The sequence below is a fragment of the Microcebus murinus genome, chromosome 6 (assembly GCF_040939455.1).
Source record: "Microcebus murinus isolate Inina chromosome 6, M.murinus_Inina_mat1.0, whole genome shotgun sequence".
Lineage (NCBI taxonomy): Eukaryota > Metazoa > Chordata > Mammalia > Primates > Cheirogaleidae > Microcebus > Microcebus murinus.
In genome coordinates, this window is record NC_134109.1 from 17,888,583 (window position 1) to 17,909,922 (window position 21,340).

Consider the following 21,340-nt stretch of genomic DNA (forward strand, 5'->3'; position numbering starts at 1 on the left):
GATGGTAGGTGGCTTACTTACTGCTATACTCATCACCTTTAGACTATTCTTGCCCTTCCCTGCTTGGACCTAGCTTTAAAAGAACAACAGCCAAAACCCTCCAGCTAATAGACTAAAATGGAAACCAGAGTCACTTTAGAATTAATTGAAATTAATTCATAGCTAAATTCAATTCTTGTGTCTACAACATTATAGCTTCAGTTACATTTTCTGCTTATTCTGAGGGACAAGGGAGACTAAAACATATAAGTTGGGGAATATCATTAAAGAAAATAAAGCTCTTACTATAAAGAAAAAGTTGCATAGCATTTTATACCTAAACTTTTACAAAAAAGACACATCACAGTTTTATTTTGCTTAGAGAGAGAGAGAGAGGAAGAGAGAAAGAGAAAGATGATTGTGACAATTATTTCATGGGTGCCTAAAATAATGGCCAGTGGTAAAGGAACTAGGCAGCACAAAGTGAAATGTCTAAATTTGATTTCAAAAAGAATTTTCCAGGGAGGAGTTTTAGATAATGTATGTGATCTATAGCCCTTCTATATCTAAGGGATGGTATGGATTAAAATTACGCATGTTTTCTGAAGATGGAACATTGCTTCAGAAATATCTAGAATTAAGCACAGACCTCCCTCTCTTCCTATGCCCTCTGCTCTGAAAGGATTAGGGGTAGGAGCCTTCACTCTCCAACTTGTTCATTTTTCATTGGTTGTCCTACTACTGTAAGATTGATTATCCCTCTACCATTCCCAAAGTAGGGGAACATCCACAATTGAAAAGGAGCAAATAAAATTTCAAAAGTGGAACAAGATCAAAGTCAGTCCAAAGTGGAAACCAGATATTGCTTTAAAAAAATGCATTATTTTGGCGAGCTTTGGTGTGTCCTTACAGAATTATTAGCAGTGAAAATTAGTATGCGTTTTTAAATTCGTCAGTACATATGGATGTTTTGTGCAGCCAAGAATGGCATCCATAATTTTCTGGGAAATACTGAGCAGAGGGGGAAACACAAAAGTGGCATAAACAACTAATCATGAAAATATATGGGAGATGATTGGAAGACAAGAATTTGCAAGGGGATAAAGGTATTAATTCAAGCTATTTCAACATGATATTAGCAAAGTCAGTTGATACAGATGAACAGAACCACTGATCAGTTGTTTTTGTCTCAATAGTATCAATGGTTTTTAAATAAGTCATTGTAGTATATTCTAACCACTGATCCCTTGTTGGTCTAAATATCATGTTGACATAGCCTCAGTGAATCTACCCAAATAATTCTCATTATCAAAAATAATTCCATTCAATATAATTCTTCCCTTTAATTTTATTAGCCTCTTCTAAAAAAGTATTCTAGAATATATCTCTGTTGAATGTGATTCAACCTGACATATGATTTAAATAGTAACACTTTCAAAGGGAGTTTCTTGCTAGGACATCAGACCAGCCCCTGAAGATGACTGAAATCAGACTCAAGTTTCTAGCCCTGTTACCACATAGGGCCAGGGAAGCATGAAGGGTGATTTTTAGGTTCCCAGTCAGAAAGCCAACCCCTGGGTTTTAAGGTCTTTTTCCAAATCTTATCTCAATTTTCTTGAATCTGTCACATTGGGTTAACTTATCTCACGAGAACTGGCTTCTTCTCAATGCTTTCTGTGTTTCCTGCACTGGGTCAAAATCAGGGTAACTACCTCCATTCTTACAGAATTTTTCACTTGTCTACCAGACCAAGGAGGTATAGAAATAGCAGGAAAATATCTAGGCCATTTCTCGTTTCACCCCTATTACTCATCTTACCCGGATGAGTCCATTTTAATCTGCCCTTTCATCTGACCACCAGGAATTTACTCTGACAGCTTCAACAGCAAAGTGGTTAATGTGCATTATAAGGAAGAATCACTTGTTCTTTTGCCTTGGCGTTGGGTTCTCATTGTACAACCCTGTACAGTACTTTAGCAACTATTTTTTTTTTTAAGATTTAAAAAGCAAAGAGTTACAAAACTGTTTGTAATTAACTTGAAATAGAAAAGATAGCACTTTTTTTTTAAATCCCATTATATAGTACACCGTATAAATTACAGAGTATTCAAATGCACAAATGCATCTGCGCAACATTTATCAAATGTAATTCGCGTGTCTCTAGGTGCACACACGTGTGTGATCTCGAGAGTCTTCTATCATCCGCCTCCATCACGCTGGACCCCTGGCGGTCACGTGTGGCAGTGCTCCAGGTCTGGCACACTGCTGTTGCAGTATCGCATGTTGTTGGGGATATGGCAGTCTGTGTAATTAATGCCCCCGTTTGGGGTGTAAATGGGCTGCAGTCTGAAATCTCCTTTAAGGAGCTGATCGTTATTTAAGGAGACGATCTGAAAACTGGTTTCCGTCATCTCCAGGATGGAGTTGTCCTTCTTGGTGCCTGCCTCGCAGTAGTCATCTTTCCGCCGGCCCCGGTTGTATTTCCACTTCTGGGAGGTGTAGCGCCCCTTTTTGTGCATGTGCCAGCAAAAGACGCTGAGCAGGACCACGAGCACGAATATCACCGCGCCCCCGATCAGGCCCGCCAACAGGAAGGGGGAGCCCACGCTGTGGGAAGTCGTCTGCTCGTGGCTGGAGGCCGTGTTGCTGCTGCCGTTGTTCAGGTAGGAGGCGTGCGTGGTGGCCTCGGAACAAACGGTGTCTTCCACCGCGCGGTAGTTGAAAGCATCCAGCGGCACTAGACAGATCCGGTAGGTGGACCTGGGCTCCAGATTCACCAGGCTCAGATGCTGCTTCTCGCCGCTGACGATGCGCTCCTGAACAATGCCCCCCACCAAGCTGTGGCCCATTTTCACCCACGTGAGTTTGTAGGCCGTCACGGTGAAGAGAGAGAGCCAGCTCACTTGAATGGAAGTGTCATTCACAAAATGGACAGAGAGTTGGATCCGCTCGGAGATAGGTGGGGTCGCTCTTTCTCTGCCACCCCAGTCAGGGATCGTGGGGAGTTTGGACGTGGTGGGACTGGGAGGCGAATAGCTCCTGCTGGGGCTGGGGACTGAGAGAGTGGGAGGCTGGGTGGTCAGAGCAGCTGGACTTGGGGCTGGGGTGAAGAGAGGCAGGCCGGGGGTTGTGGTGGGACACGACAGAAGATTCATATTCAATTCCCTGACAGCCATCCCTCGCACTTGTTCAGGACCTTGGCACATGAAACCCCGCACGTTGAGAGAGGAAGGGATGTATTTGAGCCATTCCGTGACCCACTTAATACTGCAGTCACAAAACCAAGGGTTATTCCGGGCGGTGAGCTGCTTCAGGTTGGAGAGATTATCAAAGACCCCTTGAGTCAGCATTCGCAGCTGGTTGTTGGATATATCCAGCCGTTCCAGCTTTCGGAGATTGGAGAAGGCCGTCAAAGGGATGTGGTTTATCTGGTTGTCCTGCAAATACAGCCTGATCAGATGCGTACCTGGCAGATCAGGAGGAGGGTGGGAGAGCGAATTACGTACGATCGAAAATTCCTTGAGCTTGGTGAGATGGCTGAAGGTGCCCTCGGCAATGCCCTTGTTGGTCAGGAGGTTCCCGTCCACAATCAGACGCTCCAAGCTCGTGAGATTCTGAAAGGCCATGTCTGATATGACAGCAATTCGGTTCTCATCCACTCTCAGCTCTTGCAAGTCCACAGGAAGGCCAACAGGCACACTGCTCAGGTGGTTCTTAGACAAAAACAACAACTTGAGGCTAATAGCCTCCCGGAAGGCCCCATCCTCCACCCCTACTGTGGATATAGAGTTGTCATCCAGGTGGAGCTCTTCAAGCTTCAAGAGCTGGGCCAGAGCAGCCCGTGAAATGGTCTGAATATTGTTTTCCTGCAAATGGAGAACTCTGACATTCTTGGGAAGGTTCATGGGGAATTCATCCAGTTGGTTGCCATAAAGGTAGACGGTGTGCACCGACTGTACGTTGTGCAGTTCCGCAGGAAATCCAGCATTATTAATTTGGTTGTTGTGGAGGTAGAGCACGGTTACGCCCTCCGGGATCCCAAGAGGCACTGAGGTCAAGCTTCGCTCGTTACAGTAGACAAAGTTCCTGTCGCAGCGGCACACGGTAGGGCAGGCCAGGAGTTTTGACACTTGTGAGTAGAGCCCCAGGGAAATGATAAGCCAAGACTTCAGGAAAAAAGCCCCATGGCCGGGCCACTTTGTGGTCTGTAGGCCCATTTCTGAAGTACAGAAATAAAATACAATGTGGTGGGGAAAAGAAAAATTAAAAAAACAACAACAACAAAAAAAACAACCAGATAGCAAAATCAAAATGACTGGACAGGGTCCTGTCAAAGTCTAGAACTCCAGCTAGAAGAAACGTCCTGAGGGCGTATGGTAAAATAATCTTCCTGCTGTCTCTGGTCTTATCAGCCTGAGTTGCCCTCTTTGCTGTTGTCCTCCATGTGCAAAAAAATTCAACAGGGAGAACTTTCCACACAGGCAATGGGTGATGCCAAGTTATCAGCGGTTTCAGCAAGCCCAGGCAGGCAGGCAGAACTCCCTTCTTCTTTTGTGGGTCAGGCCAGCCTTGATTAGCCTAGGAATTTCTTGCGTAAACTCAATCCACAATCTGTTGTAGGAAAGAAAAGGAGAAACAGTCAGGTAAGGTGGAAATGGAAGAAATGCCAACATGACTGTAAGCCTTTCAAAAACAATGTGCTTGGGACTACCTTTGGAGAGGTGGGGAGGGGGGTTGGCCTTAAGGGGTATTGTAAGTAAGAGTTAATTCAGTTGAACAGGTGTAATAAATCATTAAAATATCTTATCCTGAAAAGGAAACCATACTGTTACCTCTCACTATCAGTAACCACATTGTGGGGTTTTACAGCCCAGTCAGTACCATGTCTCTTAAATATCTATTTGCATATCCAAACAGGTTCAGAGCCACAGGCACGCTGCTGAACCCACAGATCAGTTAATGATCACCACCTACAAATCCTACTGGTCACAGTCTTGTTTCAGGATTGAGACAGTGACTGAGCAACTAGTAAAACTGAAGGGAAAAATGTGAAGCCCTATACCGTTATTATACATGTCAAAAATGCAAGATAAAGACTTAATAAAGCCATTTAAAAAGATGCATCCTTATCAAAAAGTTATTCGTAGTTCATTATATTTCCAACACCATTTATCGTATATGATCTTTCGGATACTCTGGTATAAAAAAGCTGTGGGTGTTGCCATTTCCTTTTAAAACTCTGATGCAAAAGCTTATTCATGCTTAATGGAGAACTTTAAAGAATGCGATGTAAGGAATACAGTGTAAAGGTGATCAAGATTATTCATGTTACCTATCATCCAGAGATAACGCATCAAATTAGTTTATTTACTTCCCTTTTTCTATGCATATATTTAACAAAATTGGAATCATCATTTTTCTTTTTGTTACCTAATGGGATGTCATGAGTACATTCCTATGTCATTAAAAAAAATCATTCAAAATAAAAAAGATGCATCCTACGGACCATCTGCAATGAGGCAGCATACACGTAACGCACAGAAGCAAGTGTTAAGGCAAAGAGACGACTCCTCTTTCCTTTCCCGCTTCTTGCCTTCCCTTCTCTTTATCTTCTTCCAAAATAGCTTATACTCAAGTCACCAAGGACAATCATCATTCTCCAGTGCATGCCACATTTCTACTTGTTCCCTCCTTTTGGGCCTCCAGGTCCCAAGGAGGTACACCATGGTGATCTCCTTTAAGATCTGCCAAGATCATGACTGTGGATACATGTTTTTTCAACAACACCTTCCTCCTGTATGTGCTTTCCTGTTTCCCACTAAAAGAAGGACTTTTAGCAACTTTTGAAATGACAGAAGACACAGTTGAGGAAATCAAGGCGATCCACAGATAGTAATCATGCCTTCTTGTTCCAGAATGCATTCCATCTGTTTTTAGATTAGAGAGGTAAAGAAGTTAATTGAAAGGTGCCAGATTTGATTTCCCTACAAAATAAGCGGACATGACAGGACACGGCAAGCCGTGAGTCTCTTAATTCTCACCAATACACAGATATTGAAACAGCTTATATCTAAAAGCACAGAGGAACTATCTGAAATTGTTCCCTTAGCTATCTTTAGAATTATAATTTAAAAAGAAAAAAAATACCAGTGGAAATGTTATTTAAGTGTCAAGGATATTGTAAATTTGTTCTACAATTCAAAAGATTATAAATCATGTACACAAAAATGACTTTGATGACCTGAAATAGTAAAATTCATCATTTATTGTTTAGGAAACTTTAAAAAAGGGGCGGTGGGGGGAGAATCTCTTTCCAGGAAAAAACAGGGAGCTATGATATGATGCTTATTAAAATTCAAGGATTATGTAATTTAAAAAAACCTTGCAAATACATGTTTTGCCACAGAAAGGGAGTCATTCCCTCTGGAAGAAATCTCTCTATATGCTTAAAGAATCATTTATACAATGAAGTATAAGCATAGGAAAAATGAGTTTAATGCCATCAGCTTGATACCGGCCTTACCTCAGGTTTCAGGCCATCTTGATGTTCCCTAATATCCTGCCACTCAAGTGTGGTCTTCAGTCCAGCACCATGATCCTGACTTGGGAAGTGGGAGGAACAGCACTCCAGGCCTGGAATCTGCTTGTTAGCAAGAGCCTCGAGTGGGAAAAACTGCCCATTAAAGTTTGGGAAGTACTGCCCTAAATACCCCTGACGTCTTATTTCATCATTCATGTCTTAATTTACTAAATGTAAAATAAAGGCAAGAGCATGTCACATGACTCTTTTTGAGAAGTGTAAAGGCCTAAGGCATACTAATCATTTTTGTCCCCAGGAGATAGTCTCAAATTACATCTTATATGTAAATTACTTCTTTGAGGAGCAGTGCAATGACTATATCTGTCACTTGGCCTCAAAGGGAAAGTGTTTATCTGGATACAAATGCACAGTTATTTGCAATCAGAGGAGCTCACTTTTATAAACTGTTTAAGAACAAAAAAAAAACCATTTGGTGCTATTAGCATTACTCTTCAGAAGAGGCAGAAAAGTGACACTTAAGAATAGAATCTAATATGTTTCTTAGTATTTCACTGTAATCTTCAAAGTGTGATAGTAGCACACAATGAGCAGAATGTCCTAAGTGAGAAAAACAGCAGCCTGAGGGTCTCTAAGTTCCTACCTAAAAAGAATAGAGGCTTCTAAATTGTCCCTCCAAGCCAAGTTTTTAGGACCTATGGAACAAAGCAATCCTCTAGGATGACAGGCATTACTCAAAGTTCATCAGCTAACAGCCTCAAGGACATTATCATTGGGAGTTAACCAGTACTCAGGGATGGACCTAGAAACTATTATTATGCATCCAAATTGTAAATTTTCCACTTGCCTGAACTGTGTCCTCAGTAAGGAGAGAACAGGCCCCATCAACCCTCTGTCCCCGTCTTGCTCTCTTGCAGGCATATTTTACTCATGAGTGGTTCTTTTATAATTATGTAAGAAGATGATGTGATCCTGGAGAAAGCTCCTAATAAGATTACACAGGGCAAACTGTCACTGTTCATACACCTTAATAGAAGAAAAGACTCATCTAGATCACAATGTGTTGATCGGCTATGACAAGTTCAATTTTGAATGAAAATAAACTCTCAGAGCTTTCTATGAGCTTCTTGGGACTCCCACAGAATAACAGCATACAGCAGATTTGTTTGGATCCCTGGATCAACAAAAACCTGTGCCCGTCAGTCATCATACTGTATCTTTGTTCAAATTAGTAGAAGTATAAAATTACAAACACCTATGCCATAATGATGTTATTTAAATTTTTAAATTTAAATTCCCTTTGTAGTTTCAGCTGTGGTTCCTACCGAACACGGAGGGCAGAGATCCGCTTAGATGTTAAGCTGGAGACCACACTTATACAGAAAGCGAGATAATATAATGGTCAAAAAACTCAGGCCCTGTATTCTCATCCTACTTCCTTTCAAGGCTTAGTCTCCTCCTTTGAAAAATGAGGATAATAATAGTTTCTAATTCACAGCACTGTTGAAAGGATTAAATAAAATAATATTTATGAAAAGCTTATAAGGTGCCTGAACATGGCAAGAACATAATAAATATAAACTATTATTTTCTATGTAATTATTATTAATGATAGCCAAAGAGGTGAACTGCAATATGTAGAACAGAATAGAATCACTTTTAACCTACCAAGTTCTACATACTTTCACCTGTCCTAGAGTTTCTCAACGACCTGGCCCTACTGACATTTTGTGCCAGATAACTGTTCGTTGTAGGGCTGCATCCTAAATGTCCCCCAACACTGCCATATATATGTCCCCTGGGGTAACAAAATCACTCCCGGTTGAGAATGGCTGATCTGTACCCACTTATGAGTGCCATACAAGGTTGGCATTATTACCATAATTTTTTAGAGGAAATTAAAGATAAGTTTCTAATAAGTAGAACTAAAAAAAGGCTTCTTGTCATGGATACCAAAAAAGCATGAAAATGTAATAAGCTTTTTATTCATTCATTCAACCAATATTTATTGGGTACGAGGTCAGAGCTGTGTGCAGAGCTGATGTGGGTTTTGACCTCATGAGAATTCAAGTTTAGTGGGCAGGGTGGGGTGGGGTGGGGTGGGGGAGAAATGAGCAGGCAGGGAATTAGGGTACCATGTAAAGGGCTCTACCCTGGCCTTTGGAGTATCAGGGAAAATGCTTCCGGGGAAAGATTGCCTCTGTGAAGATCTGATGGCCCACGCCAGGAAAAAGAGTCCAGAAGTTCTGCACGCAGATCCAAGCTGCTTCTTGTGACGTGAAGCAAGATGAAGTCAGCTCAGCTGAGAGAAGGAACAACACTGACTACACAGAACTTTCTCCCAGCTCTTTGCCTCTTACGGAGGTAGTCATGCTGCTAGAAGATAATAAACAAACCCATGTTTCAAAATCATCGGGTGTATTTCATGCATAAGGCAAAATGTTGGGAATAAAAACATTGCTTTACCAGATGAACTGAAAATATTGAGAGCAAAAGTTTTTGGTTTTTTTTTAAATTTCTTCCCTATTTGTTTGAATACTATGTTGAATATGTTTCCTCTCCAGGAAACTAGAGATTATGAAGAATAGCTTAATGGGAGGTGCTAGGTAAAAAACAGGAATTTTCATTTAAAGGAGATAACAGTTTCAAAAGCCTGAGTGTAAATCAACATGCAAAAAATGCTCTTTGGGGACAGCGAGAACCTGGCCCTGCCAGTCTCTTAAAGATGACAGTAACAGCGGCAGTTATTCCAGGCTACTTTACTTTAACTCTTTTCATAGGAACTGAGACTCAAAGTATGTAAGTCATGTAAAAGCTTTCTGCAAAGCATTTCTCTCCTAGTGCTGTGGAAGTTTTTTGTTTGTTTTTTTTTATTTTTATTTTTCTAATTAATTCCAGGAGGCTGTATTCCAGGAGTGCTTAATAAACTCAGACTATAAAAATCATAGTACAGAAAATAAGAATTGTCAATAAGCACTGGCAATTGCATAATATAACGACACTATGACAAACCTAATAAAATCTTAATGGTTGCAGAACCAGCGGAATGGTGACAAGGCAGCACAGTGCGTGAAGTGATATAAATAAGGAAGCTAAACTGAAGAGGGATTCTCCGAGCAAAGTTTCCCGGGGTCATAGCTGACTTAGAGCTTCTGAAGTTAAGGAATTTGTGCTCAAAATCAGACACGTGCACCTGCAGAATCCATAGGCCTGACTATACTACAAATGTCTTTGTTACAATCTGGAAACACTAAAGCAGTTTATAGATCTGTGCACATTTCCACATCCCTGAAGATAGGTTATAAATACTGTTTGCACAATGACTGGGAGAGTTCTATAGTTAGCTGGCCAAGATGTGGGGATTAGCAAAGGAATTTGGGGAAAATTCAACACTAGTTAGCTTCTAACTTGAAATCATTTTTCTATCTCATTCACTGAACCTCAACCAAGCCCCTTGAAGTTTCTCACTAGATGAATATTTTTTCTTCACTAAGACAAAGAGAAAGAAAGAAGGGAAGATAGAAAGAAGGAAAGAGGGAAGAAGGGGAAGAAAGAAAGGAAACACTTAAATAGTTGACAATTTCCTGGCTCTGGTCAGTGTAGGATTGAAAACATTAAAATCAAACCAAAAAAAGAAAAGAAAAAAAAAAAACAAGCTATTCTCTTGGCAAACAGAAAATACTCCAACACATTTAAAGAGAGTTATTCTCACATGATTTTCAATAACAGGGATAAGTTCGGAACAAAAAAACTGACATTATAAAGTCAAATGCATAAACTTTGAGGACATATACACTACTACCGTATGCCTCTCTCAATCCACTAGGGAGCTCCCACGGATCGTCTCCTGGTCCCTTTAAAATCTTGGACTGTTTTGCCACCAAACTTGTCCATAAAAAAAAAAAATAAAAAAAAAAAATAAAATAAAATCTTGGACTGCATGATGGTGGCCTCTTTCCACATCAATCGCCACCTGCATGTTGGTTTATTCCAGAAGACAGAATGGCCAGCTGTCTTGATGCCTTGAAAACAATTCCTGATAGCAACTGGCTTGGCATTTGGTTCCCAGTAGTGAAGGGAAGCTTGTAGAGCGGAATTTCAGAGGGGGAAAAGAATTGAGAGAATGCTAATAAAAGATAAAATTATATGGTCCATAAAAGATGGACCTCCTATAGCTCATATCTATATACTTTCAATCCATTTCAAAGGGAGGTATGTCAGTTCATTCATGACATTCATTCATTTGCTCAAACAGATCCCAAACATTTCCTGTGTCATGGAAAAGAACTGATTTCTTAGATTCTTCCCTTTGGTAAGAACTTTTCCCCGCCATCTCTTTGTACAATGATTACCCAACCCCAAGTCACCAGGGAATGGTGGTGAAAAATGAGTTTCTGGGTTCCACCCATGCAGGTTCTGGTTCGACAGGTCTGCGAAGGAGGCTGGGCTTGTGCCTTTCCTCAGCTTTGCCCAGGTAGGTCTGATACCCAGCCACGTTAGGGGTCCGCTCCCCATCAGGAACTGTTTTCAGGGAACTGAGACAACTGGTCCTTCTCTCTTCTAGATCAAGCAAATATGTGAGAGTTGGCTTGATGTTGTGAAAAGAGCAGGCAGTTTGGAGTCAGTCAGAATTTAGTTTTGATCTCCACTTATCTACTCACTCACAGCATGATGAGCACCTGACTTAACCTCTCTGAGCCTCACCTTTTCACCAGAGGATAATCAGCTGTGCTTATGGAATTGTTGGGAAGATTAAACAGAAATCATGTAAAGTGACTACGAGTCCCAATCAGGCACTCCATAAACTGGTGTGAGAGAGGTAGAGAAAGTGTAATGTACAAGGGGTGGGCTCTGGAGACAGATACCTGAACAGCTTTTCCACTTACTAGTAATGTCACCTTCTGTGCCCCAGTTAACTCAGGTAAAATGGAGAGAATAATAGTATTAATTTCTCATGGTTGTTGGAAGGCTGAGAAATCACTCTGACTATTATCTTACATGTGGAAAGCACACTCATTACATTGGTCATTCCTATCCTTAGCTTTATGCAATAACAAAACCTCCTGTGCTAGGAAGCATTTGTCCCTAATTTGGTAGAGAATTGCCTGTGTTGAATCTAACCTTCCTCCTTCATTCACTGATCATAGTTCTTTACTTTGGTGATACACACACACACATATATCTACCATCATCCCATCAACCCTGTGTCCGTATGGAGACATTTATTAAGTCGGTCAGTGAACAAGTGACAGAGCTGGGTCTTGAACCCAGGCATGGGCTGCAGAACCTTGCTCCTCACCTCTGTCCTGCCTCCCTGTAAGCTCCAGGCAGACAGAGTCCGGTCTGCTTTTGCTCACCGTTATTTCCCCAAAGCCTACAGCAGCACGTGGCAAGCATTCAAGAACTGTTTGTACAATAAATGAACGAATCAAAGGACGACCTTCAGATGATTACTTTGTTTGAAAAGGCAGTCTGTAAAAACTCTTCGACATCTTCAATCTGAGGTCCCATAAGGAATCACTGAGATAATATTTCAGAACAGCTTTCAAGGATTTTAAGCTCCCCTAACCTATCCGGAGAGATTGAAGGATAGATACAGAGATGGATGAATAGTTCCTAAACATAAAGAAACTAGTTGACCTTCATAAAAGGCACAGAACATGCAACTAGAAAATAATTGCAACTCCTACTGCTCTATACTTGTTTTACAAAATATCACCAAATTCTAGAATCTTACTGACCTATAGTACTGCTGAAATGGGGTCGGCTGAACTATTATTACAAACTTGGTTTGATGAGAAGTATTTCCATACCTAACAGTTCAGTTCTGCAATGCTTGTGACCTGAAATCAGGTAAGTGTTTGTGGTCTATCACACACAAAAAATATGTATTTATGCTCATATACTATTAATAGCTTCTAAATATTTATATAAATTCAATGTAACAGCTCCGCCGAACTTTAATTGCTTACTAGTTTGCCATTCCACAGTTAGAATCAACATAAAATAGGCCAGTATCTTTGAAAGCTATAAAAAAGCATATAATAAAAATAAACTGATCCAAAAATATAAACATGGCCTACTTCCCCACCAAAGTATTGTATTACATATGTAATACACATAATAAAACAGACAATCTCATGTCTCCTTCACAAGGAAAATACAGATTTCAGTTGGCAATATTGATTAGATGCATGAAATAAAATTACATAGTGTATATTTCCAGGTGAGCTGTCTGGTTTTGAGTCTAAAAAAATGAAAAATTCATTGCTTAAGCCTATTTTGGTATCATAGGAATAGCTCTGAGTGTAAATGGTATAAAATGTCCTCACTGAATAAATAGGTTTTTACAACTTGCCTTCTCATCTTCAGAACGCCTGCCATGCTGTGTTGTCAGGCTACGTTCAGGGGACTAATTCTGCATTTGGGGAACAAGAGGGTATGACATAAGAAAATTATTATTTCTTATCTTTGATCCTCTTCTCTCAAAGACATCCCCCCCCCCATGGAATATGACCAGATATTATGGGTTAAGATCAAATTAAGTCATTTCCAAAGCTTGAGAAAAACTCCAGATGGTAATATATCTAGTTTAGCTACACAGTACACATAAGGAATAAGTCAAAGGAAAATATTTAAAATACACACAGTAGATTTTAAAAAAACATCTTTTAAAAAAATCTGTACTGGTGGCCTTTCTCGTTTGAATGAATTTTAAGATATGTTCTCCAAACACAGAGGAATTTAAACATACAAATAGATCCTTTTATTGGTTTATACACAATCAGAGCTCTGCTTTCATTGAGGAATATTATAGCTTTTAAACTTTACCCCAAAGGCAAAAAGCTTGTATTTTCTTAAGTACATGGTGCCAATTAATTTTAACTACTTAATTCTTTGTTTAAGAATAAAAGAACTCCCACTAATAATAAAAATAAAAATAAAAATAAAAATAAAAATAAAAAAAACCCTCAGGAGCAGATGATGACTTTTGACTTTTTTTATTTAAGGAAAGCAAGCTATAGTCTGACTTAGTCTATACCAGCCAGGTACAAATACACATAACGGCCACCAGAGGGAGGCCACACAGCTGAAAGGTGGTCCCAACAAAACACACACACACATACACACACACACACACACACACACACACACACACACACACACACGTGTACTTCACTTGAGAAGATAGTTTTAACTGACTTTTCATTTTTGTCTCAAACACTTGATGTTTATCCAGAAAAAAATAAAACTCAACCTTAAGAGAGTTCTGTGAAGTTTGGGACGATAAAGAAGATTTAAGGCCTGGCACTTTGGGAGGCCAAGACCAGAGGATCACTTAAGGCCTGCAGTTCAAGACCAGCCTGGGTAACATAGTGAGACTCTTGTCTCTGCAAAAAATACAAAAGTCAGCTGGACATGGTGGTGTGTGCCTATGGACAGTCCCAGCTTATCAGGAGGCTGAGGCAGGAGGATCACTTGAGTCCAGGAGTTTCACAGCTGTGGTAAGTGAGGTATGACTGCACCAATGCACTCCAGCCTGGGGAACCCAGTGAGATTCTTCTCCCCCTCCCCCCCCCAAAAAAAGGAAGAAGAAGAAGAGGAGGAGGATTTAAAACAGTGAGAGTGATAAGGAGAGCATCCTGTGCTTGAAGTATGATTGAGTTACTCATTCCTTCCTTAGGTATACTCCCACACTGAAGCGAATACAGGCCCTGGTCCTTGGGAGTATTGTACATGGTCTATAAAGTTTTATCTTGTAAAGTATTCCATCTCCAAAACACGTCTGCTGTCTGAGACCGAACAAGGAAAAAGACACATGGTTGGGCAACAACGTCGTGTGCTGTGGTTTCCCATGGGCCTTCGTTTTCTCAAAAACATGATCTCGATGGTTCTCTGATGCTTACAATTTTATTTAAAAACCAATTCCTTTCGATTAGTACGCTGCTCTCTCCAGCGATGCACATGTTTTGGGCAAACATTCCAAATCAAGTGGAATGGATCAGACCTTTTCTTAAAGCTAGTCTTTCTCAAACTCTCCTTCGTCGGACCCTTGTTGACTGGCTGCTATAGTGTGCCTGATTCGGTTTGAGGGCCGTGTGACACAAAAGTGAACAAGACAGACAAAGTCCCTATAGTCATGTGTTAAGTAGGCAAGACAGAAAGTAAAATCAAGAGAAATTACAAATTTGAGATTTGAAATGGTACAACCGTGGGCAACGTCAAGACGGAAATAAAGAAGCGTCATGGGGAATAATGAGGAGTTGCAGAGTGGGTTTAAATATGGCAGCCTTGGAGAACGGGATTCCCAGAGAGTGAGGCGCTGTTAAAGATGGGGGATCCAGGGTGCAGAAGGATGGACTGTTGGGAAAGAGAAGGTAATACAGTCGACGCCTAAGTAAGAACAGGCACAAAGGTACGATGAAGAGAGAGTCTGCCCTCTCAGGAACAGAAAGACCAATGTGTCCGGGACACATTTCTGAGGAGTGGGGACAGGGGAATTCAGAAACAGGGCCAAGAGTTCTGTTGCCCTAGGACAGGCAAAGCCTTGCAGCTTTGTTGAGCCATTTGAATTTTATTCCCAGGGCAATGGAAAGCCCGCAGGCAACAGTCGGTGAGAGAAGGGGAAGATCAAAGACGCTATCTGGATCTGTGCTGCAAAGAGCTGAGGGAAGTTCTCATGAAGTAATGATGAAGTAGAACAGGACATTTTATCAAGAACAAGATCTTAGAGAGGAAAAGTCAGCTCCAAACTTCTCCTGTTAGAAATCTCTCTTCAAATGTCCCCTTTCAGGGAGTCTCCCAAACACCCTGACGCATTCCCCCTCCCCCCCCAGCCATCTCAAATTCTCTTTGGAAAGAGATGAAGTATAAATAATAAATAAATAAAAGAAATACAGAGCTTTGACTAAACAAGGACTCTGATGAGAAAGTGAGGTACCCATGCTGGGTAAAGACAGCCATGTCCTTAATTAGAAGGGTCTCTTGCCTTCTATCATGAGCATTGAAGCCTGCCACCCTGCTTAGCATAATGTCCCTTCCACTGAGGAAGGCACAGGCCACCTGCTGTTCCCTGGCAAGTAAATTGGTCCTGCCTATAAATTATTCTATGTGGTGAAGAAAACCATTGGCTTTTTTCTTTCTTCTGAAGCTCTGTGCATAGCCTGGCAAACCACCTCGGATAATTTGAAAAAGGGCTTTTTTAGTGGCTCTAGTGATTTAAAAAGTTACTAGGGTAATACAGGGTTTGACACGTTTCTTGAAGGCTGCCTGAACTGCATCGTTCATGAGAGGCTGGGCAGCCCCACCTGTGCACAAGGTGCTAGGTTTCTCCTCCAGCTCACCGCAGATGGGGACAGGCCCCATGCAAGGGGTGCAGAAGCCACTCACACTGTGCTTCTATGTGAAACCTGCCTGCTCACACGTTTCTAGAACGAAGTCTCCACCCAAGGGGTTGCTTGGTCTTCTGCGGGACTCACGGTTGCAAAAACTGTAGGTATTTAGGGTCAGGACTTAATGAACAAATTCCCAGTGCAACAGCCACCTCTATTAACTACCTCTGGATGTGGCTAAGCTCTGACCCTGGTGTTTTCTCAGAATGTTCTTTCTCCCTAACTCTCTAGACCATTCTACAGGGAATTTAGCAAGTGGCAATGATCTCAAAACTAGTGATAGTTCCTGAAAAAGCTGCAACTGACCACAGTACCGTCCTTAGACCCGCAGCCCACACCTCTCCTACGGGCACAAGAAATGCACAGGGTCAAGGAGGTGAGACTGTCCAAAGCCTGTAGTGCCACATCCTGGGTACCCAGTTCCCGAATTTCCTGGCCCAAGCTTTCTGCCAGGGCCTTGGTGGACCTCTCCGCTGGGTCTGTCCTCCTAAGCTTATGACACCTCAAACCTTGCTTAGATGGGGGATGGGGACTGCAGAGCTGGGTGTGTGTGAAAAGCTCTTTGGAGGTCAGACAGAACCCCAGTGGGAAAGAAAGAGACCAGGGGACCAGTTCTCCCTGCATTCCCACTTTTTGTTCAGAACTTGGTCAAGTTTGAGAATTCTAAAGTCAAACCTGCCTGGCCTTCCAGGACATTCTGAAAGGCAGATGGGTCGCAATAGGAGAACGGCACATAATTTTAAAACAATTTGTTAATAGGATCTCTAGTGGGCCCCTCTCTGTATTCTCGCTCAGGGCCCTGCAGACTCTGGGGCAGGCCTGCTGAGGGGGATGGCTCTGATAGGATGAGGGGACCCACCTCCATACACAAAGCAATTTTGCTAAGTTCCTGAAAAAACAGAAACCTCACAGAGGAATGTTATGCTTTAAGCATATCTTTAGGGTTGGAAGAAACACAAAAACTTTAAGAAACAGTATGATTATTACTTTCATTCAACTCATAAATATTGCTAGAATTGCTAAATCCACAGATTAAATAAAAATCCATCCATCCTTCCATTTATTATTTATGCAATAAACATTTATCAGATGACCACTGCATGACAGGTAGTGGCCTGTTATGGACTGAACTGTGTCCCCACAAAATTCATATATTGAAGCCCTAACCCCAAGTACCTCAGCCTTTGACTGTATTTGGAGACAGAGTCTTTAAGGAAGTAATTAATGTAAAATGAGTTCCTTAGGGTGGGGCTAAATCCAATCTGAGTAGTGTCCTGGTAAAAAGAGATTAGGACACAGACACACACAGAGAAGACCATCACCTACAATCCAAGGAGAGAAGACTCAGAAGAAACCAACCCTGCTGACATTTTGACCTTGGACTTCCAGCCTCCAGAACTGTGAGAAAGTACATCCCTGGTGTTCATTCAAATCACCCAGTCTGTGGTACTTTGTTATGGCAATCTGAGCTGACTAATACAGAGATACATTTGAGTTCCTAATACAGTGAAAAGTATGTAAAATACCTAACACATAAGAAAGGCATGCCACAACTAATTTTAACACGAGGTGATTAAGAAACACCTCACTTGTATCCAGCAAGACTGCAAAGCAAACCTGTTTGTCCACTGAGGGCAAGTCATCCTTCTGGACGGCATACTGAATCTAATTTCAGCTCCCAGGACTCCCCAAGAGCATACTCCTGGGTGCTGAAAACTTTTCTTTTCCCAGGTGCTGTGGCCCTGCCCTCAGCAGTTCCAAGAATCCACTCACCCTGTACTTTTCTGGCCAATGAATAATGACTTCATATCTTCAATGACAGTCCATTAACAACAATGAAAACTGCTGCTAAGTGGTTATTAAGAAGAGTAATATCGCCTGACTCTAACTGCTTTCTCAGGCTCTAAAAATCATCGATGCACTTCAGTCCTTTACTGTACCCTCTGCATCAATAGCTCCCACACCTAAGTGTCTATTTCAGGAGCAAAACATCCATGGGAGAAGGAATCATGATACCCCCAGGTCACAACTGGCTCAATCCCACATTATGAAGAGTCAACATCTCTCTCACACGGTGCCTGGATGCCTATGGCTGGGGGAGAACACAGTCATCCGAAACACAACAGATCATACGCTAGTGCCTCTCAGTGAGTGCAGTATCGTCCCCAAAGGGATAAATGTTGCTTCTTGGGGACAGGAGGAATAAACCTTACGTATGATGATGGTTTATGGCTCTCCAAATGGCCAAAGTACATATACAGATATACAGTACAGCTGTGGTATTTAAAAATGCCATGAGGGAAGAGGATCTTCAGGGAAAAAATCTCTAAACAACCTCCTATGCCTATAGGGGGAAGGATAATGAAAAAGGTTTAAGAGGCACTGCCACAGACTACCAGGCATGGAAGTGAGAACAATGACAGCTAACACGTGCTGAGTAGCTTGCAAAGTTTGAGATGCACCATGCCACGTGCTTGAGATTTGCCTACGCATTTAATTCTCGGGGACACCTTGTGAGTTAAATGTTATTACATTGACATTTTTTGCTGTAGAAACTGAGGCATCAAGTGTTTAAGCCACTTTACCAAGATTACAGGTGATTGGGATACTCGGAGATGTATATGTAGACACATATATACATGCTCAGGACACAAGGAGTGTTAGCTGTTGCTAAGATATTCTTCCTGTACGTTTACCCACTGCTCCTGACTGTTGCACTCTATGCTTATCAAGAGGTCCAAAGTATACGAAGTAGTCTCTCATAGTTTTTAAGCGTCATTATGTAACATGAATAAATATTTTGCAAAGCACTAAAATAGAAGCACAGAGAGGAGTGTTACTCGTTATATGGAAACTTAGTGAATGGCTTAGAAAAATTAATGAATGCATGTCAAAGTTGCTGGCAAATTGAGTGGGGAGGAAGATGGGGGAGGCAGAATCTTAAAACTCTTTCATCTCTACATAAGAAAGCAAATAGGAAATCAGAGTTGACATATTTAGGAGAGAAAATGATACTAATTTAATCAGTGATATGGAAATATGCAGACAAAAACCCGAGCTCGACTTCAAAAGATTGGCCAATTAATGTCCAATTTAGTGGTTTTTGTGTATAAGTTATTATTCAATATGTTTATTTTCTTAATTTAACTGAAGTAACTGTCCCAATTATGTCTGATATTAGATAACGTGTACACTATATAAATTTTCAAATGCATATCATGATTTTTCTCAGCTCAAAAACCTACAAAATCTATGACTTATTGAGGCAAAAAACTCAAGCAAAAGTAATGAACTGATACAAATAATGCTCCCCAATCTCTGACGATATTTGTGAATTATCGAAAGCAAAATGTAGCTAAAAGAAAACAAAACTGGGTTCTCTAAATGGTCTTTCTAGAAAATAAAAGGGTGGTGGGGAGTGTCAGTTTTAACTGACTCAGATAGAAAAGCCTGGGATGATATTAAAGGAAAAGATGAAAACGAGTTAGAGTCTTCCATACCCAGGCACTTCTGACTGCCTGAATTATTTATCAGGTTCAGTGCATTCAGGCCCCAAAAGGACTATGAATTCTTAGTGGCATCTTCTCTGCGACCTGTAATGATTCTGAACCTTCTGTGTCAAAGAAACACATGGGCACTAACAGCAGTGACAGCCACGCCAGGCTGGGAGGGCCAATTGTCTTCCCATTTTCTTTCCTAACCCCTCCTATTCCACTCCTCTGCAAACACCCAGTGGGAAAGACTAATTTCTTCCCCATTTTCTAAACCCTCTTTGAAGGTATTTCTTTAGCACTGCTCTGAACTGCAGCGATTTAGAACAATTTAGTTGATCTGCATCCTTTTATTCCTTTTACCATTAGTCTAATTTCAAAAACAATACGAATGGAAAAAAAAATTTCTCAGTTTTAAAAACAATCCTAGGCTTATTTATCTTGCTTCTGATTTTTATTTCTTTTTTTCTTTTTCTTTTTTTTTTTTTTTGGTGGAGTTTTGCAACTCTCTCTCAATTTCTTCACCCATAGCAATTTATGAAAACAAATGCTGCCCACCTCAATCATTAATCCTTAAAGTGAATAATACTACTGCTGTGAATAATAATGTTCCCAAGACGTGGGCTAGGTGGAGAGAGGCCAAAAGAAGTCAAAGATATGATTCAAGTCCTTGGAAAATTTACAGTAGAGTCAGGTAAATAAAATGAGCACATGAGAGATTACCAGGCAACATATTAATATGTTAAAAACAAAGAAAATAGGTCTAAGTAAAGGAAGATCTGGGTAAGGGTTAGGAAAGCATGATTTCACTGCTAAATGATCTACTGATGCAGACATATCACTTAACTTTGCTGTGTATCGTGTCACTCATACGTGTGAAAGGAGATGGACTAGATTTTATCTAAGCTCCTTTCTAATTTTAAAATAGATGACGATTTTCCAACTGATCCCACACCTCCACAAAGTAGAATCACCCCACAAAAGTGTTTTTAAAAAAACTAGTAAGACCAGTCAGGATTGATTTAGTTAGGCAGGATGGCTTCTTTAAGTTCTTCAGTTCACTGGAATAACTTTGAAGAAAGTAACAGACATGGGCTTTCATGAAAGTAGTACATTCCAATCCAGTCAAAATGGCACCCTCAAGACATAAGGAAAAGTTACTTTTTGATACCCAGAATATGTACGATTTTAATCTCTGACCTTTTCTCCATTCTTAATCTACATCTTAATTACCTGCCAAGATGGGACAAAAGAATGAAGAGGGAATCCCATCATCTTATATCAGAAGTTATTTATCTGCCCTTATCTTGTCCTCATCAGAAAGCTTCACTCAGCAATGGGCAATGAGACAGGGACATTCTTTACAGGTTACCAGTTATTCAGTCAATTCTATTATTCTAGACTACACTAAGTCACAACGAGTCTGTTTTTTCTGCCTTTAATAGATGCCCAGAACCTCAACTTTCCTCTACCGTATAGACACAAAGGGGCCTCTATCTTCTGTTCTCTATAGATGTCCTCTACAGAAGCTCATACTACATACCTTCAGGGAATTAAGAAATATATCAGTCCAAGTCCTTGCCCGTACCTTACTTAGGAGACAGGAAGACAAGGATGATAGCTCAATGAATAATTTAAGGCAGGCAGTTATAAATGCCATCAACAGAGTTATCGACAAAATTATATCCAGGCACAAAAGGGACCCTATTTGAATGGAATATCTGAAAGACTTGGAGAGAAAGTGGCATTTGCACTTTTCAAACTCCTCATCAGTTGCAAAGAAGAAAATGATCTCCAAACGCCTCTACCCTCCAATAAAAAAATAAATAAATAACCTTGGAACATAGGTGATCATTATTCTGGGGTTGTGGCAGATTTCTCTGCAATACATCTTCCAAAAGGTTGTTAGTTTTATTTTTAAGTGAAATCAAGGGTCCCTA

The 21,340-nt window shown here is 40.9% G+C and overlaps 1 protein-coding gene across 2 annotated transcripts in view; it reads right to left on the reverse strand.

Annotated features, from left to right (window-relative positions):
- Positions 1-287: 287 nt before the first annotated feature.
- FLRT2 (fibronectin leucine rich transmembrane protein 2) overlaps positions 288-21,340 on the reverse strand; it is an 88,832-nt gene continuing 67,779 nt past the window's right edge. For both annotated transcript variants that reach the window (XM_012758468.2, XM_012758459.2), the window contains exon 2: positions 288-4,590. In XM_012758468.2, the coding sequence (XP_012613922.1) occupies positions 2,211-4,196 (1,986 nt within the window). In that variant the 5' untranslated portion in view covers positions 4,197-4,590 and the 3' untranslated portion in view covers positions 288-2,210. The remainder of the gene's footprint in view (positions 4,591-21,340) is intronic.